General features: G+C 32.2%; 1 protein-coding gene across 3 annotated transcripts in view; it reads left to right on the top strand.

The window, feature by feature from the left end:
• Nucleotides 1–1295: 1295 nt before the first annotated feature.
• The window catches only part of LOC143255507 (carboxypeptidase M-like), a 60223-nt gene continuing 44046 nt past the window's right edge, over nucleotides 1296–17472 (top strand). For 2 of the 3 annotated variants that reach the window (XM_076511277.1, XM_076511272.1), the window contains exon 1: nucleotides 1296–2173. In XM_076511277.1, the coding sequence (XP_076367392.1) occupies nucleotides 2164–2173 (10 nt within the window). In that variant the 5' untranslated portion in view covers nucleotides 1296–2163. The remainder of the gene's footprint in view (nucleotides 2174–17472) is intronic. The other variant, XM_076511276.1, reaches the window with a different exon arrangement.

Here is a 17472-nt window from a genome sequence, read left to right on the forward strand (position 1 = left end):
TGAAACAAACCGAAGCTAAGTTATTGCAAAGTTAAGTAAATGTTAAGTTGTAATGAAGGCAAACGTAGCCAGTTATGCAGAAACGTCTGAATGCGTGTTTAAAAACTGATAAGCACATAATTTTGAATGAAATGGGCATGCGTACTTTTGATCTAAATAAACTGAGAAAGCCAAAGAAATTGCATTTGGTGTAGTGTTAATTGTTTTCGGAAATCACATGCGGGTTAAGTATTTTTTTTTTCTGTGTGTGGAATACTTTCAAATAAAAAAGCTAAAGTTGAAATTTAAGCCAATCATCACGTCGACATTGTCATCATATACCATACTCGACGCATTAAAAGGTCTGACTAAGTAAAAAAAAAGTAAGATGATACTGAGTGGAAAAACCAGTATGTAATCCAGACTTCTTTCCAACGATCCAGCATGGCCAGGTTCACCTTATGACTTTTGTAAAGAGCTTGACCATTATTGTTGAAGCACTAAGAATTCCAGGCAGTCAATTTTCAAATTATTGTACAAAAAAAGAAAAGTTGAATGCTCTGTTTTTCATATATTGTTTTATTGGAAGTTTATTTCATTACATTAAAATTGGCGTAAAACACGAGAGAATAGTACAGAGAACACGTCTTGCAATTTACAGTGTCTTTGTAAACTGTAAACCAAAAAATATACATACATATACAGGAATAACTCGCACAGTGCGGTTAATGCGTTGGAAAAAACAAAACTACCTCATTGATTGAATCAGTACTGAGCGGGGAATAGTTTCAATAGGAAAAGGCCCAGCATGGCCAGGGGGTTAAGACACTCGACACGTAATCTGAGGGTCTCGGGTTCGAATCCCTGTCGCACCAAACATGCTCGCCCTTTCAGCCGTTGGGGCGTTATATTGTGACGGTCAATCGCACTATTCGATGGTAAAATAGTAGCCCAAGAGTTGGCGGTGAGTGGTGATGACTAGCTGCCTTCCCTCTAGTCTTACATTGCTAAATTAGGGACGGCTAGCGCAGATAGCCCTTGTGTAGCTTTGCGCGAAATTTAAAAAACAAACAAATCATTTATCAATTGCACTTGACAACTTGTTTTCTAGTTAGAGGGGAACACTGTAACTGCTGCGTTGCCTTGAAAACCTGGACATTTTAACACTTTTGTATTTATTATTATTTTTTGCTGGGTTAATTGAGTCACGTGGGTTTACTGCCAAATAATTTTTTCATGGGGAGCAGACTGGTATTAAAGGACAATATCAAACGCTGTGTACTGACAAAACAGTTTCTAAGAGCTGTTTCTAAGAATGCGTCGAGTGCACCAGGCCGATGCTCCGGTATGACAATTGGCGCCTGTTCTTCTATAAATATCATTATGGTGTATAACTGATAACTGAATTTCTTTCGGATTACTTTTATGCTGGTCAGTGAGGAAAAAAGACGGGGAGGGGCATAAACGTTCCATACACAAAACGACCTTATCTGATGAGAGGAAGTCGTTTTTGGAAGAATTTTGCTGCGTTGTTTTCACAACGTGAAAGAAGTGATATAGACAGGGTCTAAATATATATATATTAGACAGGGTCTGTTACAAGTTATCGTATTTTCCTTTATGCGTTTGTCTTAGTACTGTTTTCATATCTACTGTTAAATTCGTAACTAAGGCAACATTTTTTTATTTTTGTTTTTACGGCACACCTACACGCCTTTATTGATACTTCCGAAATATATGGACAAGAGTATGTTACTGATTAGGCTTATGATTTATTGAAATGTTTGTTGCTAAGTCGCGCATATCGACCTTAATGTAGTTCACGCTGGTTTATTACGGAGCTCGAGCATGTAAAACGTTTCTACTTTGTTTTTGTTGCTTCTTGCAGCATGGAGGACCAGTAGGAGTGAGTAACCTGTCACTTCCACACCTAAACTCGGTCATCCTCGCGTTCACGGCGCGAGCCCGCATCGCGTATCACCAAACAGCTCACTGAAGCCCCACTTCTTGTGTAGAGAGAAAATGAGGACAGTGCGCTGTATGCTGTGGAGACAGTCACCACGTCTCCCTGGGTTCATTATGCTCTCTGTTAGTGGACTACTGCCTGCTCACATTTTATAGTGCTCTTCAACGTATTCAAATCTCTCGTGTCGCTTCTATTTGTGTAATTTTCTTGGAAGGAACATGGCAACAAGTAAGTTATTGTACTTTAAGTACTTCGATAAGGCTTAACAGTTTCACTATGTGTTCTAGGTACATGTTTTTTCATAAACTTTGCTGGTTAAACGTGTCTTAAATTAGATACACACACACACAAAAGCAAAGATCGAGGGGATTAAAGAAATAGACAGTGAAACGTTTTTCTTTGTTATTTTTTTCTCTCTTTGTACATCTTGTGCAAATACCTGAAACGTTATTTTCAAAATATACAATGTTATAGTTTAACTGCTGTGTTTTCTTCAGAACTTACGGCTTGTTTGAAGATATTATGACTCCTGGTTGATTGTAACACGAAACATGTTATAAAACAGCTTTTTTTTTTATTGCATAATGGTAATGCTAAGAGATACGAGGCGCAACTCAGATGCGTTTGATGTAACAGTAATATCTAAAACAAACTAGGTAGATATCGGGTTCAGATGAGGATAGTGCCGATATGAAGCACCAGGGGAAGGGGTCTAGGGCGTGATTTAGTACAAAAATGTGACTCTCACTTTGATCTTTGTACTTCAAATACCATTTATTTTAATGAGAATTCCAAAGATAGGCTCCATGTCAAGTTTCATATTTTACTCTAAAGCGTTTATACTGGACGTGGTCAGAGATACAAGCAATCACTATGAACATCCACGGTGCCTATAAGGTCACTAAGGTCGTGACCTTTCTGGAAGTAAATGATTTTTTCGTGAGTCTCGGAAACTGAATCCTCAGTGTTTCAACTGTACGGTATAACCCTAAACAACCACAACTATATCTTTGAGTTATTTGTTAAGACATTTTAAGGCGAGAGTTAATAATTATTTGCTATTTAAGAATGATTTCCTTGTCAAGCTCCAAAGTCGAACCTGTGATTTCATACAGAAGATTCTAATTGCGTAAGTAACATCTCTCGTAGAAACAAAAATCGCTTTAAATGTTACAAAATAACATAGCAACAGTGGATTTTGTTGCAAATCTCGTATTAATATCATAAAATACAGTAGCAAAGAAAGCTAAGACTATAGAAACAGATCTAAACATTCAAAAAATGGATTTCTGATTCAACAGCTTAGAATTCTAAACGACTTCCTTCCTTAAAAGTGGCTTCATTTAACGACTGGTGCGCCACATAATACAACTCTTAAAATTAAAATAGCATTTCTTCAGAAATTTTGTCTGAGATAGGATGAAGAATAAAAATTGTCTTGTAGTTATTAGTGTACACTAAAAGTATCGTACACGCTGTGAAATGAATGTGAACGTTCTATTGAAACGGCAGCCTGTAGTTGCGACGTTCCCTTCCTCTAGTATAGTGGTTTTCTACCAGGGGTGCGAAATTACATTTGTTTTCGCCACTTTCACCTTTATTCTTAAATAAATAATTACTCTGAGGGGTGCGAGAACATATTAAATTTTTTTAGGGGTGCAGGGCATAAAAAAGGTTGGGAACTACTGCTCTAGTATAACAATACGTTGTGAGTTTAAGTGTGTAGAGAAGTGACGTATTCTCAGACTTCACTCAATGGTGAACGTTATAATGAATTGCTAAAAAAACAAAATTCTTTGTCACTTTTGTGTTTACTATTGTGTACAAGAGTTCACAGTTGAGGATTTACTAAAGTAAATAGATAGAAGTACCTAGCGTCCTGTGTTAATTATAATTAGTTATAATTATATATTATATATCATTGAAGAACAATGTAAACAAGATAGTAGGGATGGTTAATATCAATCATTGAAGAACAATGTAAACAAGATAGTAGGGATGACATTTATATCATCCTTATAGAGTAGCAATTAACATATAGCAATACATATATATAAGTTCAATCACAACAGTTTAATTTATCCTATTTTGGTCTGTTAACATTCTACTACACTTGTCTGTGCTATATTATGTAAAACTAATGTCAATTCTTACATTGAGTTCCACCTACTTTATTCATTAAATTAATTATTCGTTTCAACACAGCTTGTTTTCGGTAGTGTCTGCGGTTGTATGAACTTGTTTTCTCAGCTATTCTTTCACTGTAAGTACAGTATGATCTTCGTAGACTCCACACAGTTCTTATTATATATAATTCTACACAAAAATTTATGGAATTTCCAGTTTAGTGTATCACTAATGGGAATTTTTCGTACCGGATCTCGACTTCGCTGTATCTTTTGTATATAATAACATAACTTGTATAAGCGAATTACGTGGCACCTGTTAATTGGTCTTATTGTAATTACGTAACGTATTTTTCATCTAAACAGCATAATGAGCGGCGAGGTTTAAAGGGATAATCTTCTTGATGGTTGCATAGCCCTAAACAATAAAGAGATGACGCCATAATCTTTCTAAGAGGAAATGTTTCTGTGATAGTAGCTACCAGATAAGATTATGAATTTGCACAAGCTTCAGAGAAAGATTTTATTTCGCCGTCGGAAATATCTCTAACTGATTCAAGAGATGGCGACGGATATTTTATACGATTACAGGAGAGTCTTTCTGCTAAACAGAGGCTTAACGTTTTTTCCCAGGTACTTTACTGGTACACCACCAAGTTGCTGTTTCTAGAACTAACTGCCTAACCCGAGTCGTAGCTAAACAAAACATCACATCATGATAAGATCACATATAAGCCGAAATACACGACATACAAGTGTCTGGTCGTATATCTTAAAGTTCAGATTCTTTTGACGTTTACAAGCGAAAGTTTTAAGTTCTACAAGTAGCAAACAATTCCTTCTTTCAGTTGTCATCCATTTTATTTATGTTTCTCTTGACACCTGTAAACTTCCACCACATGTTACTAGGGTTCATTATTGTAAACAAAAACATATTAAAAACAATATAATTTTAGCCACTAAAAATATCACAGCTTCTTTTAGCATATAATTTCCACTAGGTGTCGCTAGGGTATGATAATTTAAAAGATGTAGCAAGAAAGAACAAAGGTGTCAGTGATGTGGTCAGCTTCCGGCCAGTTACCTCTTTCTTTCTTTGTGAACCTGACGATAACTGAAGAAGGTCGAAACGTTGTTCGCTCCTCTACGTAAAACATTTTCTCAACCCAAACGAGCCGTTTTTACATATATATATTTTTTCTAGAACAAAGGTGTGTTTGTTTACAGATGTCGTGCAAAGCTTTAGAAAGGCTGTTTGTGTGTACCGGTTCTTAATTTATAATACATAGAGTAGATAGATTTAGTTTGAATTACGCGCAAAGCTACACGAAGATTATCTGCGCTAGCCGTCTCTAATGTAACAGTGTAAGACCAGAGGAAAGGCTACCTACCGCCAACTCTTGGACTACTCTTGTACCAACGAATAGTGGGATTGACTGTTACATTATAACATCCTTATGGTTGAAAAGGGAGAGCATATTTGGTGGGGTGAGGGTTCGAACCTCCGACCCTCAGATTACGAGTGTCGAGCGACCTAACCACCTGGCCGTTTTAAGATTGTGAGATGAATGATAGAGAACAGACGACTATTGTTTAAGATTGTGAGATGAGTGATGGAGAACAAACGACTATTGTTTAAGATTGTGAGATGAGCGATAGAGAACAAACGACTATTGTTTAAGAGTGTGAGATGAGCGATAAAGAACAGACGACTATTGTTTAAGATTGTGAGATGAGTGACAAAGAATAAACGACTATTGTTTAAGATTGTCTCTGCGGTTAGAGTGAGTTACTTAACGTCCGTTTTTGTGTAACCTTGAAATAATCTTGTAACAAATGGGTTTCCGGGATATTTTCAAGTATGTACGTTAACTATACTTCTTTGATGTGCCGGAAAATCTGTATAAATAAGCCCTAAAGTCACTTTTCTTGAGGTCCTATTTTGTTCTGGCGAATATCATGCCTAATTGTGAATCCGTGATGGGTTATAAGAGTGACGGTGAAATCTTGCTACTCCATTAAAGTGGCCCAAGAGTCTGCCGTGGGTACTTTTGACTAGCCACCTTCCCTTAAGTTTATTTGTTCAAAATTGCTTAGCTTTTCGCGAATATCCGAAGCAAACATTTTAAGATACTTAAATATGAGTTACAAGTTTTTAGTCATGTAGACTTGCCAGCTTGTTTCTAGTAACTTTACAATCACTTTTCAGTTATTAGAATTATTTGTCGAATATCTGAGTATATAGAATTGGCAAAAAAGTAAGACATCCAGTAAAGTAGAGATAAGAATGAGCGAACTGGTAAATAGTCAAATAAATCTGATACATAAACCAAAATCTGCGTCCTGGAAAAACAACAACACCGTTTTATATCTATTGTTTCATATCTATTCCTTACACGTTTCTACATTTCTTTGCTAACGAACACCATACTTGACACTGTGATATAGGATGACATGAGAAGGTCATGAAGAAGTGGGGTTTGGACCTCAAATCTGTACTTTGGTTCCAACTTGAAAGATTTAACAGCCTATTGTTGGTCCAGGTAAGGTGTTATAACTGAATGTGACACAAACCTGTATTTTGGTTCTAGCCTGAAGGAGTTAATAGTCTAGAATAATGATGCCACTGTTTGTCCATATAAAGCAGTGGTTCTTAACCTTTTCTGACTTGCGGCACACTACGACAATCTGAAAATTTTCGCGGCACACCTGGAAAGCGTTATCGATTTTGTTTAGGTACACGTTATACGGGAAGCGTTAAAAGCCTTAGAACGAAAATCACGACTAAAGCAAGCGATATTAATGTCATCTGCACATTGACAATACTATCGCTTGCTTTGGCCGTGATTTTCGTTTTAAGACTTTTTAACGATTTTGTGGTATAGCAGAAAAATCAAAACTTTTTATTTTTACACATGTTTTCAATGTGACGCTTGTGCCTGCTTCCGAGAGCAAATCAAATTGAAGCGAGGCTCTAACGTAGACAAACAAGCTCGCATTTCATCATCAACTGTAAGAAGCCTCTCTCTCTTTCTGGCTTTAATTTCAGTCAATGCTAAAGGTCCAATTTCGCAAAACCACGAAGATGCAAATGAAAGCAGAACTTCAGCTGCTTTTGAACTGATTGCAGGATATGAATTTCTAATGGAGATCCAAAACTCATCCAAGCTCTTTTTGGGATACAATGACTGATAAAATTTGTTGTTTCGTAAATCAATGAGCTGTTATTCCTCCTTAGTTGTAAGATTTGTTGTCTCGTAGATTTCGAATGGACAGGTCACCCAATATTCGTCGACAGCAAGTGACGGAAAGTAATGTTTTAGTGTGGACTGTAGGTCGCTTAATGTATTCAAAATTTTAGGGACAATCTTCTTCTTTGACGGACATTCGTTAACAGAAGGAAAACAATCAAGGACTCCTTTCGAGATCTTATTCTTCTACAGCGTCACCTTTTCATCGAAGGCGTTCAGTTTGTACATTGCAGTTACAATGTTTTCAGATGGTCCTTGAAGACTTAAGTTCAGAGAATTTAATTTGTCAAATAAGTTGGAAAAAATTAAACCTTCAACCACCAGATCTTATCATGAAAAAAAATTCAAAACCTGCTTCATCAACCTCCAAGAAAGAAATTACTTCAGTTTTTAGTTGGATAAGACGCTTTAACACTTCAGTGTGATACAGTAGCTTTTTGTAATATGAATCCATCGCCTTACAGAGAAGAGAGAAAAGTCGAGATTGAAGTGGCCGAGACTTGATGAAATTCACCACTTGAATAACTTGATTCATAAGAGACTGCAAATCTTTCAGCAAAGATTTGGAGGCGAGCACCTCTGTGAATCATGCAGTGAACAATCCTAATGTTTGGATTTTGTTGGCGCACCAGAGTAACGAATCCCTTCTTTTTTTCTTGCATTGAAAGACAGCCATCGGTGCAAACGCTGACACAGTTATTACAATGTAGTTTGAAGAGCAAAATGCTTTCATTCACCAACTCGTAAATATCTTGGCCTTTCGCTGTACATTTTAAATATTTACAAAATAAGTATTCGTTTACGATTTTCCATCTTTTATGAATCGAACAAAAGCCAGAACTTGAGCTTTTCCACTAACGTCAGTAGATTCATCAACTTGAAGAGATCATAGCAGAGACAATTCATCTTTAGGCGCTTCAAATTGTCGCAAACTTGATCCTTCAAATCCGACGACAAGTCTACAATTCTGCGCGAAATTGTGTCATTGAACAGTGGAACTTCCTTAATCTTTTTGGCGGCATCCATTCCAAGCATAGTTTCAACGGTGATTTCTAATGCTGGCGCAATGACTGATTTGGTCTCCGTATGCGCTTTCTTGCGTTTTGCCAACAATTGAGCAACCTTATAACTTGTAATCAATCCTTTTTCGGGCAGCTTCATGTAGTTCACAAGCTTCCTTGATTGTTCATGTTGTTGAACCGCGAGATTCTTGAAGTATTCGTTTGGTTTATCCTTCACAGCTGAATGTCTTGTTTCCAAGTGTCTCTTCAGTGTGCTAGGAACAAGCGCCTCGTTCGATAAAGTTGCATTGCAGAGTAGGCAGAATGGTAATTGAGAATGTTCCGATTCCAAAGCGATAAAACTGTATTTGATGTATTCGTTTTTGTACTTTCGTTTGATTCCTTGCTTTTGATTCAACATATTCTCCTTTGCAGCACCAGACTTACTTAAATATTTTTCCATGGATAAATGATAAAGCTAATTCATACACGATAAGCACGAAGTTCTGCAGTGGATATAAAATTCCTACCTACAGCGTAGTAGCTGTAGTTACCGCAGAATGAGAACGTGTTCCAGAAAGCAGTTTGATTGTTTGATGCATCATTTATGACATACGAAGCGCTTATTGCATCACAATTAAACTAACAGTCGAACCGTTGCAGTCGAGAATGAAATTTAAGTATGAACTTCTCAGTGCTCAAGTTCAATGAAAACCATTGAATATTTTGGAAGGTTTCAGAGTGTCTCTATTGAAGCTTTTATTAACTGATGTGTTCGACTTGTTTGTGAAATCCCAAGAAAGTTGAATATGTTTTAAAAATACTGCGGCACATCTGCCAATCTCTCGCGACACACAGGTTGAGAATATTTGTTTTGTTTTGTGAATTTCGCACAAAGCTACTCGAGGGCTATCTGTGCTAGCCGTCCCTAATTTAGAAGTGTAAGACTAGAGGGAAGGCAGCTAGTCATCACCACCCACCGCCAACTCTTGGGCTACTCTTTTACCAACGAAAAGTGGGATTGACCGTCACATTATAACGCCCCCACGGCTGGGAGAGCGAGCATGTTTGGCGCGACTCGGGCGCGAACCCGCGACCCTCGGATTACGAAGCGCACGCCTTAACGCGCTAGGCCATGCCAGGCCCCAGGTTGAGCATAACTGATATATAGTTTTCTAACCGAATATGACGCAAGCCTGTATTTTGGTTCCGACCTGAAAGAGTTAATAGCCTAGTATGAATTATGCTGCGGTTGGTCCAGATATGGTGTTCTAAGTGAATGTGACACGAACCTGTATTTTGTTTCCAGCATGAAGGAGTAAATTATTGGAATATGTAGAGTAAGTGTAAATATTTTGTATACAGCCAAACATTGAATTTGCAAAGTGTAAGAAACTAAAAATTTCACCTTAAAGGTACTTTATGTGCACATGGGATTAACAACCCAGATAAAAAATCCCATAGGGTTCAGACACAGCCTTTTATAATTATCAACTACTGACCAAAGAAAATGCAGCTAGCCAGGAGCATCTCCTGCCACGATAATGGAATTAAATATCGCTTTTATAATTTACCTACAGTTGAACGTCCTCTGCGAAATCACACAGATCCACACGTTAACCTCCCGATATGCTATCTACCACGTGTCGCTAGAAGTTGCTTTAACCAACTAGAAAACTCCTACAAGTACCTTTTTTTTTTTTAAATATTCTGATGTAGCGCTCGAATTTTGAAGCATTTCTTAGTCCCCAACGTCAATCATTCCAATTGTTTTGTGGTTTGATGTTTCGACACTAAATGTATGTATTATCGTTTATGTGACAATAAAGTAAATCAAACAGGTACAAACGAATTTCACTGTAATACGAGAAACAACACTCAATGGGTTCCATCACTATATTTTGAGTTGTATGTTGGATGTATTACCACTAGAGTTCTGTATGAATTCTTATTTTTTATTTTTCTTCAGTCTTCACAAACTAGGTTTATTTGTTTGTTTTTTACAACATAACTTCACACTGGAACATCTGTACTGTGCCTATTGCAGAGATCAAAACCCACATTTTAACGTTATAAGCCCTCAAGATTACTTCTTCGAGTGAACTGATATTATAGTTTTCAGTTCCACATAATATAAACTTTATTGCCACTCATCAACTGATCTGACAATTTAACATAAACGTATTTTACAATTTTCAGCCAGACAAGAAAAGGATTCTTTGTAAATTAAAAAGTTTCAAAACTTTTCCCGAAGTTTAATTACCTTTTTTAAAACATTGTGCTACTTTAAAGAACTATATTCTTTGTTATATTTCGCGCAAAGCTACATGAAGGGTTTTTGCACGTAATTTAGAAGTGATGGTCAACCTTTTTCATCGCCAACACTTTGGATACTTTTGTCAGCTCTAACATGGGGTCTTACAGTCATCGTCATAACGCACCCATGGTTCCAAACTGCGAAGCGCAATTTATCTATTTTTCTGCAGTAACAGAAAATGAACCTCCTGACCTCAGTTCCACAAGCCTACACTCCAACCACCCGGGGTCTGCTCGGCCCCATGCATTCAAATAATTTAATAAAGGGTATGAAATGTGGTTCTACAGTCTTTGCCATAAAATAACGAGAAAAAAATATAAAACATCGTGAAAAGGGAAAAAACCTTTCCTACCTATTCCGCGAAATCTTCAAGGTTAAGATTGTTTTGCAGGAATCTCACGCAAAAAATATCTCTCACAAGAACGTCATTTAAGAAATCAGCGCCACCTTTAAAATATTTCGAAATTTAACTCCTAAAATCAATTTTAATTTGCTTTAATTAGTGCTCAAAATGTTTTAAATTAACAAATAACTTTAACAATACATTATCGTTTTCGTGGATACGTACATCAGTATAAGTAATAAAGGTCAATAAATCATTATAAGTAATAAAGCTTACTAAATCATTATTAAGTAATAAAGCTTACTAAATCATTAAGTAATAAAGCTTACTAAATCCTTAAGTAACAAAGCTTACTAAATCATTATTAAGTAATAAAGTTCGCTAAATAAGTAATAAAGCTCAGTAAATCGTTATCAGTAATAAAGGTCAATAAATCATTATAAGTAATAAAGCTTACTAAATTATTATAATTAATAAAGGTCAATAAATCATTATAAGTAATAAAGCTTACTAAATTGTTATAATTAATAAAGGTTAGTAAATCCTTATACGTAATATATGCAGTAGATTATTATAAGCAATAAAGCTCAATAACTCGTTATAAATAATAAAATTCATCGTTATAAGTAATAAAGTTTAGTAAGTCATTGTAAGTAATAAAAATAAGTGAATCGTTACAAATTATAAAAGTCAGTAAATCATAAAAAGAATAAAGTTCAAGAAATTGTCAAAAAATAAAAAGTCAGTAAAGTGTTATAAATAATAAAGCTCAGTTAATTATTAAGAGTTATAAATCTTAATAAAGCATTGTAAGTAGTAGAGTTCAGTAAGTCGTTATAAGTAATAAAGCTCTGTAAATCGTTATAAGTAATAAAGCTCAGTAAATCGCTATAGCTAATAAAGCTCAATAAAACCTTATAAGCAATAAAGCTTACTAAATAATTAAACTAATAAAGGATCAGTAAATTGTTATAAATATTCAGAAAATTGTTATGAATAATAAAGCTCAGTGAATACTTAAAAGTAATGAATCTTACTGCAGCATTATAAGCAATAAAGGTCAGTAAATCATCGTAAGTAATAAATGCAGTAAATTATTATAATTAATAAAGCTCAGTAAATCCTTATAAGTAATAATGCTCACTAAATTGTTATAAGTAATAAACCTCAGTAAATCGTTATAAGTAATAAATCTCATTAAATCATATAAGTAATAAATATCTATAAATCCTTATAAGTAATAGATGTAGTAAATCATTATAAGTTTTAAAGCTAAGTTAATCGATATAACTAAAAAACACAGTAAATCGTGACAACAAATAAAGGTCAGTAAATTGTTATAAATGTTACAGGTCAGTAAATTGTTTAAGTAATCAAGGTGAGTAAATGATTATAAGTTATTATTTTTAGTAAATCGCTATAACTAATCGCTATAAGTAATAAAACTCGGTAAATCATTATAAGTAATAAAGCTCAATAAATCTTTATAAGTAATGAAGCTTAGTAAATCGTTATAAGCAATAAAGTTGAGTAAATCATTAAAAGTGATGGAGGATCAATAAATTGTTATAAATATTAAAGGTTAGTAAATGGTTATAAGTAATAAAGGTACTTAAATCATTTTACGTAATAAAGCTCACTTAATCGTTGTAAGTAATAAAGGTCTATTAATTTTTGTAGATAATAAAGCTAAATAAATCATTATAAGTAATAAAACTAAATAAAGTAATAAAGTAAAAAATAAAGTAATAAAGTTAGTAAAAACTAAATAAAGTAATAAAACTGAATAAATCATTATAAGTAATAAAGGTTTGTGAGTCATTTTAAGTAATAAAAGTCAGTAAATCCTTATAAGTAATTTATGTATAAAATCGTTTAAGTAATAAAGCTCACTAGATCTCCATAAGTAATAAAACTGAAAAAATGTATTACATGTAATAAAGCTCGTTAAATCATTATAAGTGATAAAGCTTAGTAAGTCATTTTAGGTAATAATTCTCCGCAAATCGTTTTAAGTAATATATGTTGTAAATCATTATAAGTAATGAAGCTCATTTAATCGTTATAAGTAGTAAACTCTGCAAATCTTTATAAGTAATAAAGCTAAGTAAATCGTTATGAGTATTAATGCTCAGTTAATCGTTATAAGTAATATATGTAGAAAATATTTACAAACAATATAACTCAGTAAACTGTCATAAGTAATGAAGCTTAGCAAATCATTATAAGTAATAAGACTCAGTAAATAAATATAAGTAATAAAGCTCAGTGTATCATTAGAATAACAAAGCGCAGTGAATAAAACTCATTGAATCATCATAACTAATAAAGATCAGTTAATTCTTACAAGTAATAAAGACAAGTAAATCATTATAAGCAATAAAGCTTACTAAGTCGTTATAAGTAATAAAGATTATTAAATCCTCATAACTAATAAAGCTCGTAAAATCGTTATAAGTTATAAATTTTGCTCAGTAAATTCCTATAAGTAATAAAGCTCACTAAATCGTTATAAGTAATAAATTTTGCTCAGTAAATTCCTATAAGTAATAAAACTCAGTAAATCGTTATAAGTAATAATGCTCAATTATACATTATAATTTATGTATGTAGAAAATCTTTATAATTAATAAAGCTCAGTAAATCGTTATGAGTAACAATGCATGGTAAATCTTTATAAGTAATAAATGTAGTAAATCGTTATAAGTAATAAAGCTCATTAAATCATTGTAAGTAATAAATCTCAGTGCGTCGTTAAAAGTAATAAAGCACAATGAATTATCATAACTAATAAAGCTATTGGATCATCATAACTAATAAAGCTCGTAAAATCATTATAAGCAATGAAGGTCAGTAAATTGTTGAGTAATAAAACTCAGTAAATTGTTATAAGTAATAAAGCTCAATAAATCTTAAAAACTAAGAAAATTCAGTAAATCGTTAAAAGTTATAAAGCTCAGTAAGTCGCTATATGTAATAAAGCTCAGTAAATCACTATAAGTAATAAATATCAGTAAATATTTATCAGTAATTAAGCTCAGTAAATTGTTAAAAGAAAAAAACTTAGTATCTCATTATAAGTAATAAAGCTCAGTCGATCGCTATAAGTAATAAAACGCAATAAACCCTTATAAGTAATAAAGCTCATTAAATCATTATAAGTAATAAAGCACAGTAAATCGTTACAAGTAATACATGTAGTAAGTAAATCATTATGTGTAATAAAGCTTAGTAAATCATTATGTGTAATAAAGCTTAGTAAATCATTATGTGTAATAAAGCTTAGTAAATCATTATAACTAATAAATATAATTAAATCATTATAAGTAATAAATGTCAGTAAATCCTTATAAGTAATGAAGCTCAATAAATCATTATAAGTAATAAAGCTCAGTGATTTGTTATATAAAAGAAAACTCAGTAAATCCATATAAGTAATAAAGCTCATTAAATCGCTATAACTAGTAAAGTTTAATAAATTGTTATTACTAATAAAGGTCAGGAAATTGTTATAAATAATGAAGGTGAGTAAATCATTATGTGCAATAGATACCAGTAAACTGTTATAAATTTAAAAGATCAGTAAATTGTATTAACTAGTAAATTTAATAAATCATTATAAGTAATAAAGCTCAATAAATCGTTATTACTAATAAAGGTCAGTAAAACATTAAAAGTAATGAATTTAAGTAAATCATTAAAACTAATAAAATTCAATAAATCGTTGTAAATTATAAAGATCAGTAAATCGCAATAAGTAATAAAGCTCGTTAAATAATTATATGTAATAAAGCTTAATAAATTGCTATTATAATGTTAATTAAATATTATAAATAATAAAGCTCAGTAAATCGTTATATGTAATAATGCTCAGTAAAGTGTTAAAAGTAATAAAATTCTGTAAATCGTTGCAAGTAATAACACTCAGTAAATCCATGTCAGTAATATATGTCTTAAGTCATTATATGTAATATATGTAGTAAATCGTTATAAGTAATAAAGGTCAGTAAATCATAACGATTAATAAAGTCATTAAACTGTTATAAATATTAAAGGTCAGTTACTTGTTATAAATAATGAAGGTCAGTAAATCTTTATAAGTAAGAAAGCTCAGTAAATTGTTAAAAATAATAAAATTCACAATCATTGTTATAAAGCTCGTTAAATCATTATAATTAGAATATGTAATAAACCATTATAAGTTATAAACCTCAGTAAATCCTTATATGTAGTAAAGCTCAGTAAATCGTTATAAGTAATAATGCTCAGTAAATCTTTTTCAGTAACATATGTAGTAAATCGTTAAAAGGAATATAATTCAGTGCGTTATTAGGTAGAAATTTCAGTAAATTGCTATAAGTAATAAAGTTCAGTAAATCCTTATACGTAATCAAGCTCAGTAAATCGTTATAAGTTATAAAGGTCAGTAAATCATTATAAGTAATAAAGATCAGTAAATCATTATAGGTAATAAAGCTCAAGAAATTGGTATGATTAAGCTAATTAAATCCTGATAAGTAATAAAAGCTCACTAAATCGTTATAACTACTGAAGCTCAGTAAACTGTTAAAAGTAATAAAATTCAGTAAATCGTTATAAGTAATATAGCTCAGTAGATGTTATAAGTAATAAAACTCAATAAATCGTTATCAGTAATAAAACTTATTAATTCATTATAAGTTATAAAGCTTAGTAAATCGTTATAAGTAATAAAGGTTAGTAAAGTGTTATAAAGAATAAAGTTGAGTAAATTGTTAAAAGTAATAAGGCTTACCAAATCATCGTGAGTAACAAAGTTCACTAAATCCTTATAAGTAATAAAGCTCAGTACATTGTTATAAGTAATAAATCTCATTTAATCATTATAAGTGATAAAAGTCATGAAACCTTATTAGTAATAAAGCTTGGTAAATCCTTATAAGTAAAAAATATAAGTAAATAGTTATAACGTATAAAGCTCAGTGAATTGTTATAAGTAATAAAGATCCGTAAGTGTTTATGAGTAACAAAGCTCAGTAAATCGTTAACAGTAATGAAATTCAGTAAATCTATATATCAGTTATAAAGCTCCTTAAATTATTATAAGTGATAAAGCTCAATAAATTGTTATAAGTAATAAATCTCAGAAATCATTGAAACTAATAAAGTATCACTAAATTGTTATAAACATTAAAGGTCATTAAATCGTTATAACTAGTAAAGATCAGTAAATCCTAATAAATAATTAAGCTAAGTAAATCGTTATAACTACTAAAGGTCAGCAAATTGTTATAAGTAAAAAAGCTCAGTAAATCATTAAAAGTAATAAAGGTCAGTGAATCGTTACAAGTTATAAAGCTCAGTGAATCGTAATAAGTAAAAAAGCTCATTAAATCATCATAAGTAATAAAGATCCGAAAATTGTTATAAGTAATAAAGCTCAGTAAACTGTTAAAAGTAATAAAATTCAAGAAATCGTTATAAGTAATAAAGCTCACTATATCGCTATAAGTAATAAAGCTCAGTAAATTGTTATAAGTAATATATGTAGTAAATCATTATAAGTAATAAAACTCAGTGAATCGGTGTAAGTAATAAAGCTCAATAAATCGCTATATGTAATAAAGCTCGTTAAATCATTATAAGTAATAAATATCAGTAAATTTTTATCAGGGATTAAGCTCAGTAAATTGTTAAAAGTAAAAAAAATAGTATCTCGTTATGAGTAATAAAGCTCAGTCGATGGCTATAAGTAATAAAACTCAATAAACCCTTATAAGTAATAAAGCTCTTTAAATCATTATAAATAATAAAGCTCAATAAATCGTTATTACTAATAAAGGTCAGTAGGTTGTTATAAGTAATAAGGCCCAGTAAATCGTTATAAGTAATGAAGGTTAGTAAATCATTATAAGTAATAAAGCTCAGGAAATTGTTATAAGTAATAAAAGTCAGTAAATCGTTGTAAGTACTAAAAGTCAGCATACCACTATATGTAATAAAGGTCTCTAAGTCGTTGTAAGTTATAAAGCTCAGTAAATCTTTGTAAGTAATAAAGATCAGTAAATCGTTATAGGTAAATAACTCAGTAAATCATTATATGATAGGTATATTTCAAAAAATGGTTCTTTATATCAGCCATATATTGGCTGTTGTTTGGAAACTTCAACGGTTTATGTATTATTGCAATAGTGTCAACCATTTTACTTCATTCTTTTGTAGAAGAATGAGCATATGTACTATCTGATATATACGTTTGTATGCATTCCCTCACTTGTTTTATTGAAAATATTTGTTTTTGATGTAATATCGTCATGTATTAATGTAGTCAAAGATAATAAATGCTCAAACCTGCGATTATGCAGAATAATGGGGCTGTGGATCATTCATTAACAACCATTTGAGAGGTTGTGTCTAGAAGTTTTGCCCATCCTGTAGGAAAGAATGGAAATAATAGTTGCCTCCTTGTTCAGTCTTGTAAAGACAAACCAGTTAGATGGAAAAGCGTCA

This window comes from Tachypleus tridentatus, chromosome 7, assembly GCF_004210375.1.
Source record: "Tachypleus tridentatus isolate NWPU-2018 chromosome 7, ASM421037v1, whole genome shotgun sequence".
In the NCBI taxonomy this organism is placed as follows: Eukaryota; Metazoa; Arthropoda; class Merostomata; order Xiphosura; family Limulidae; genus Tachypleus; species Tachypleus tridentatus.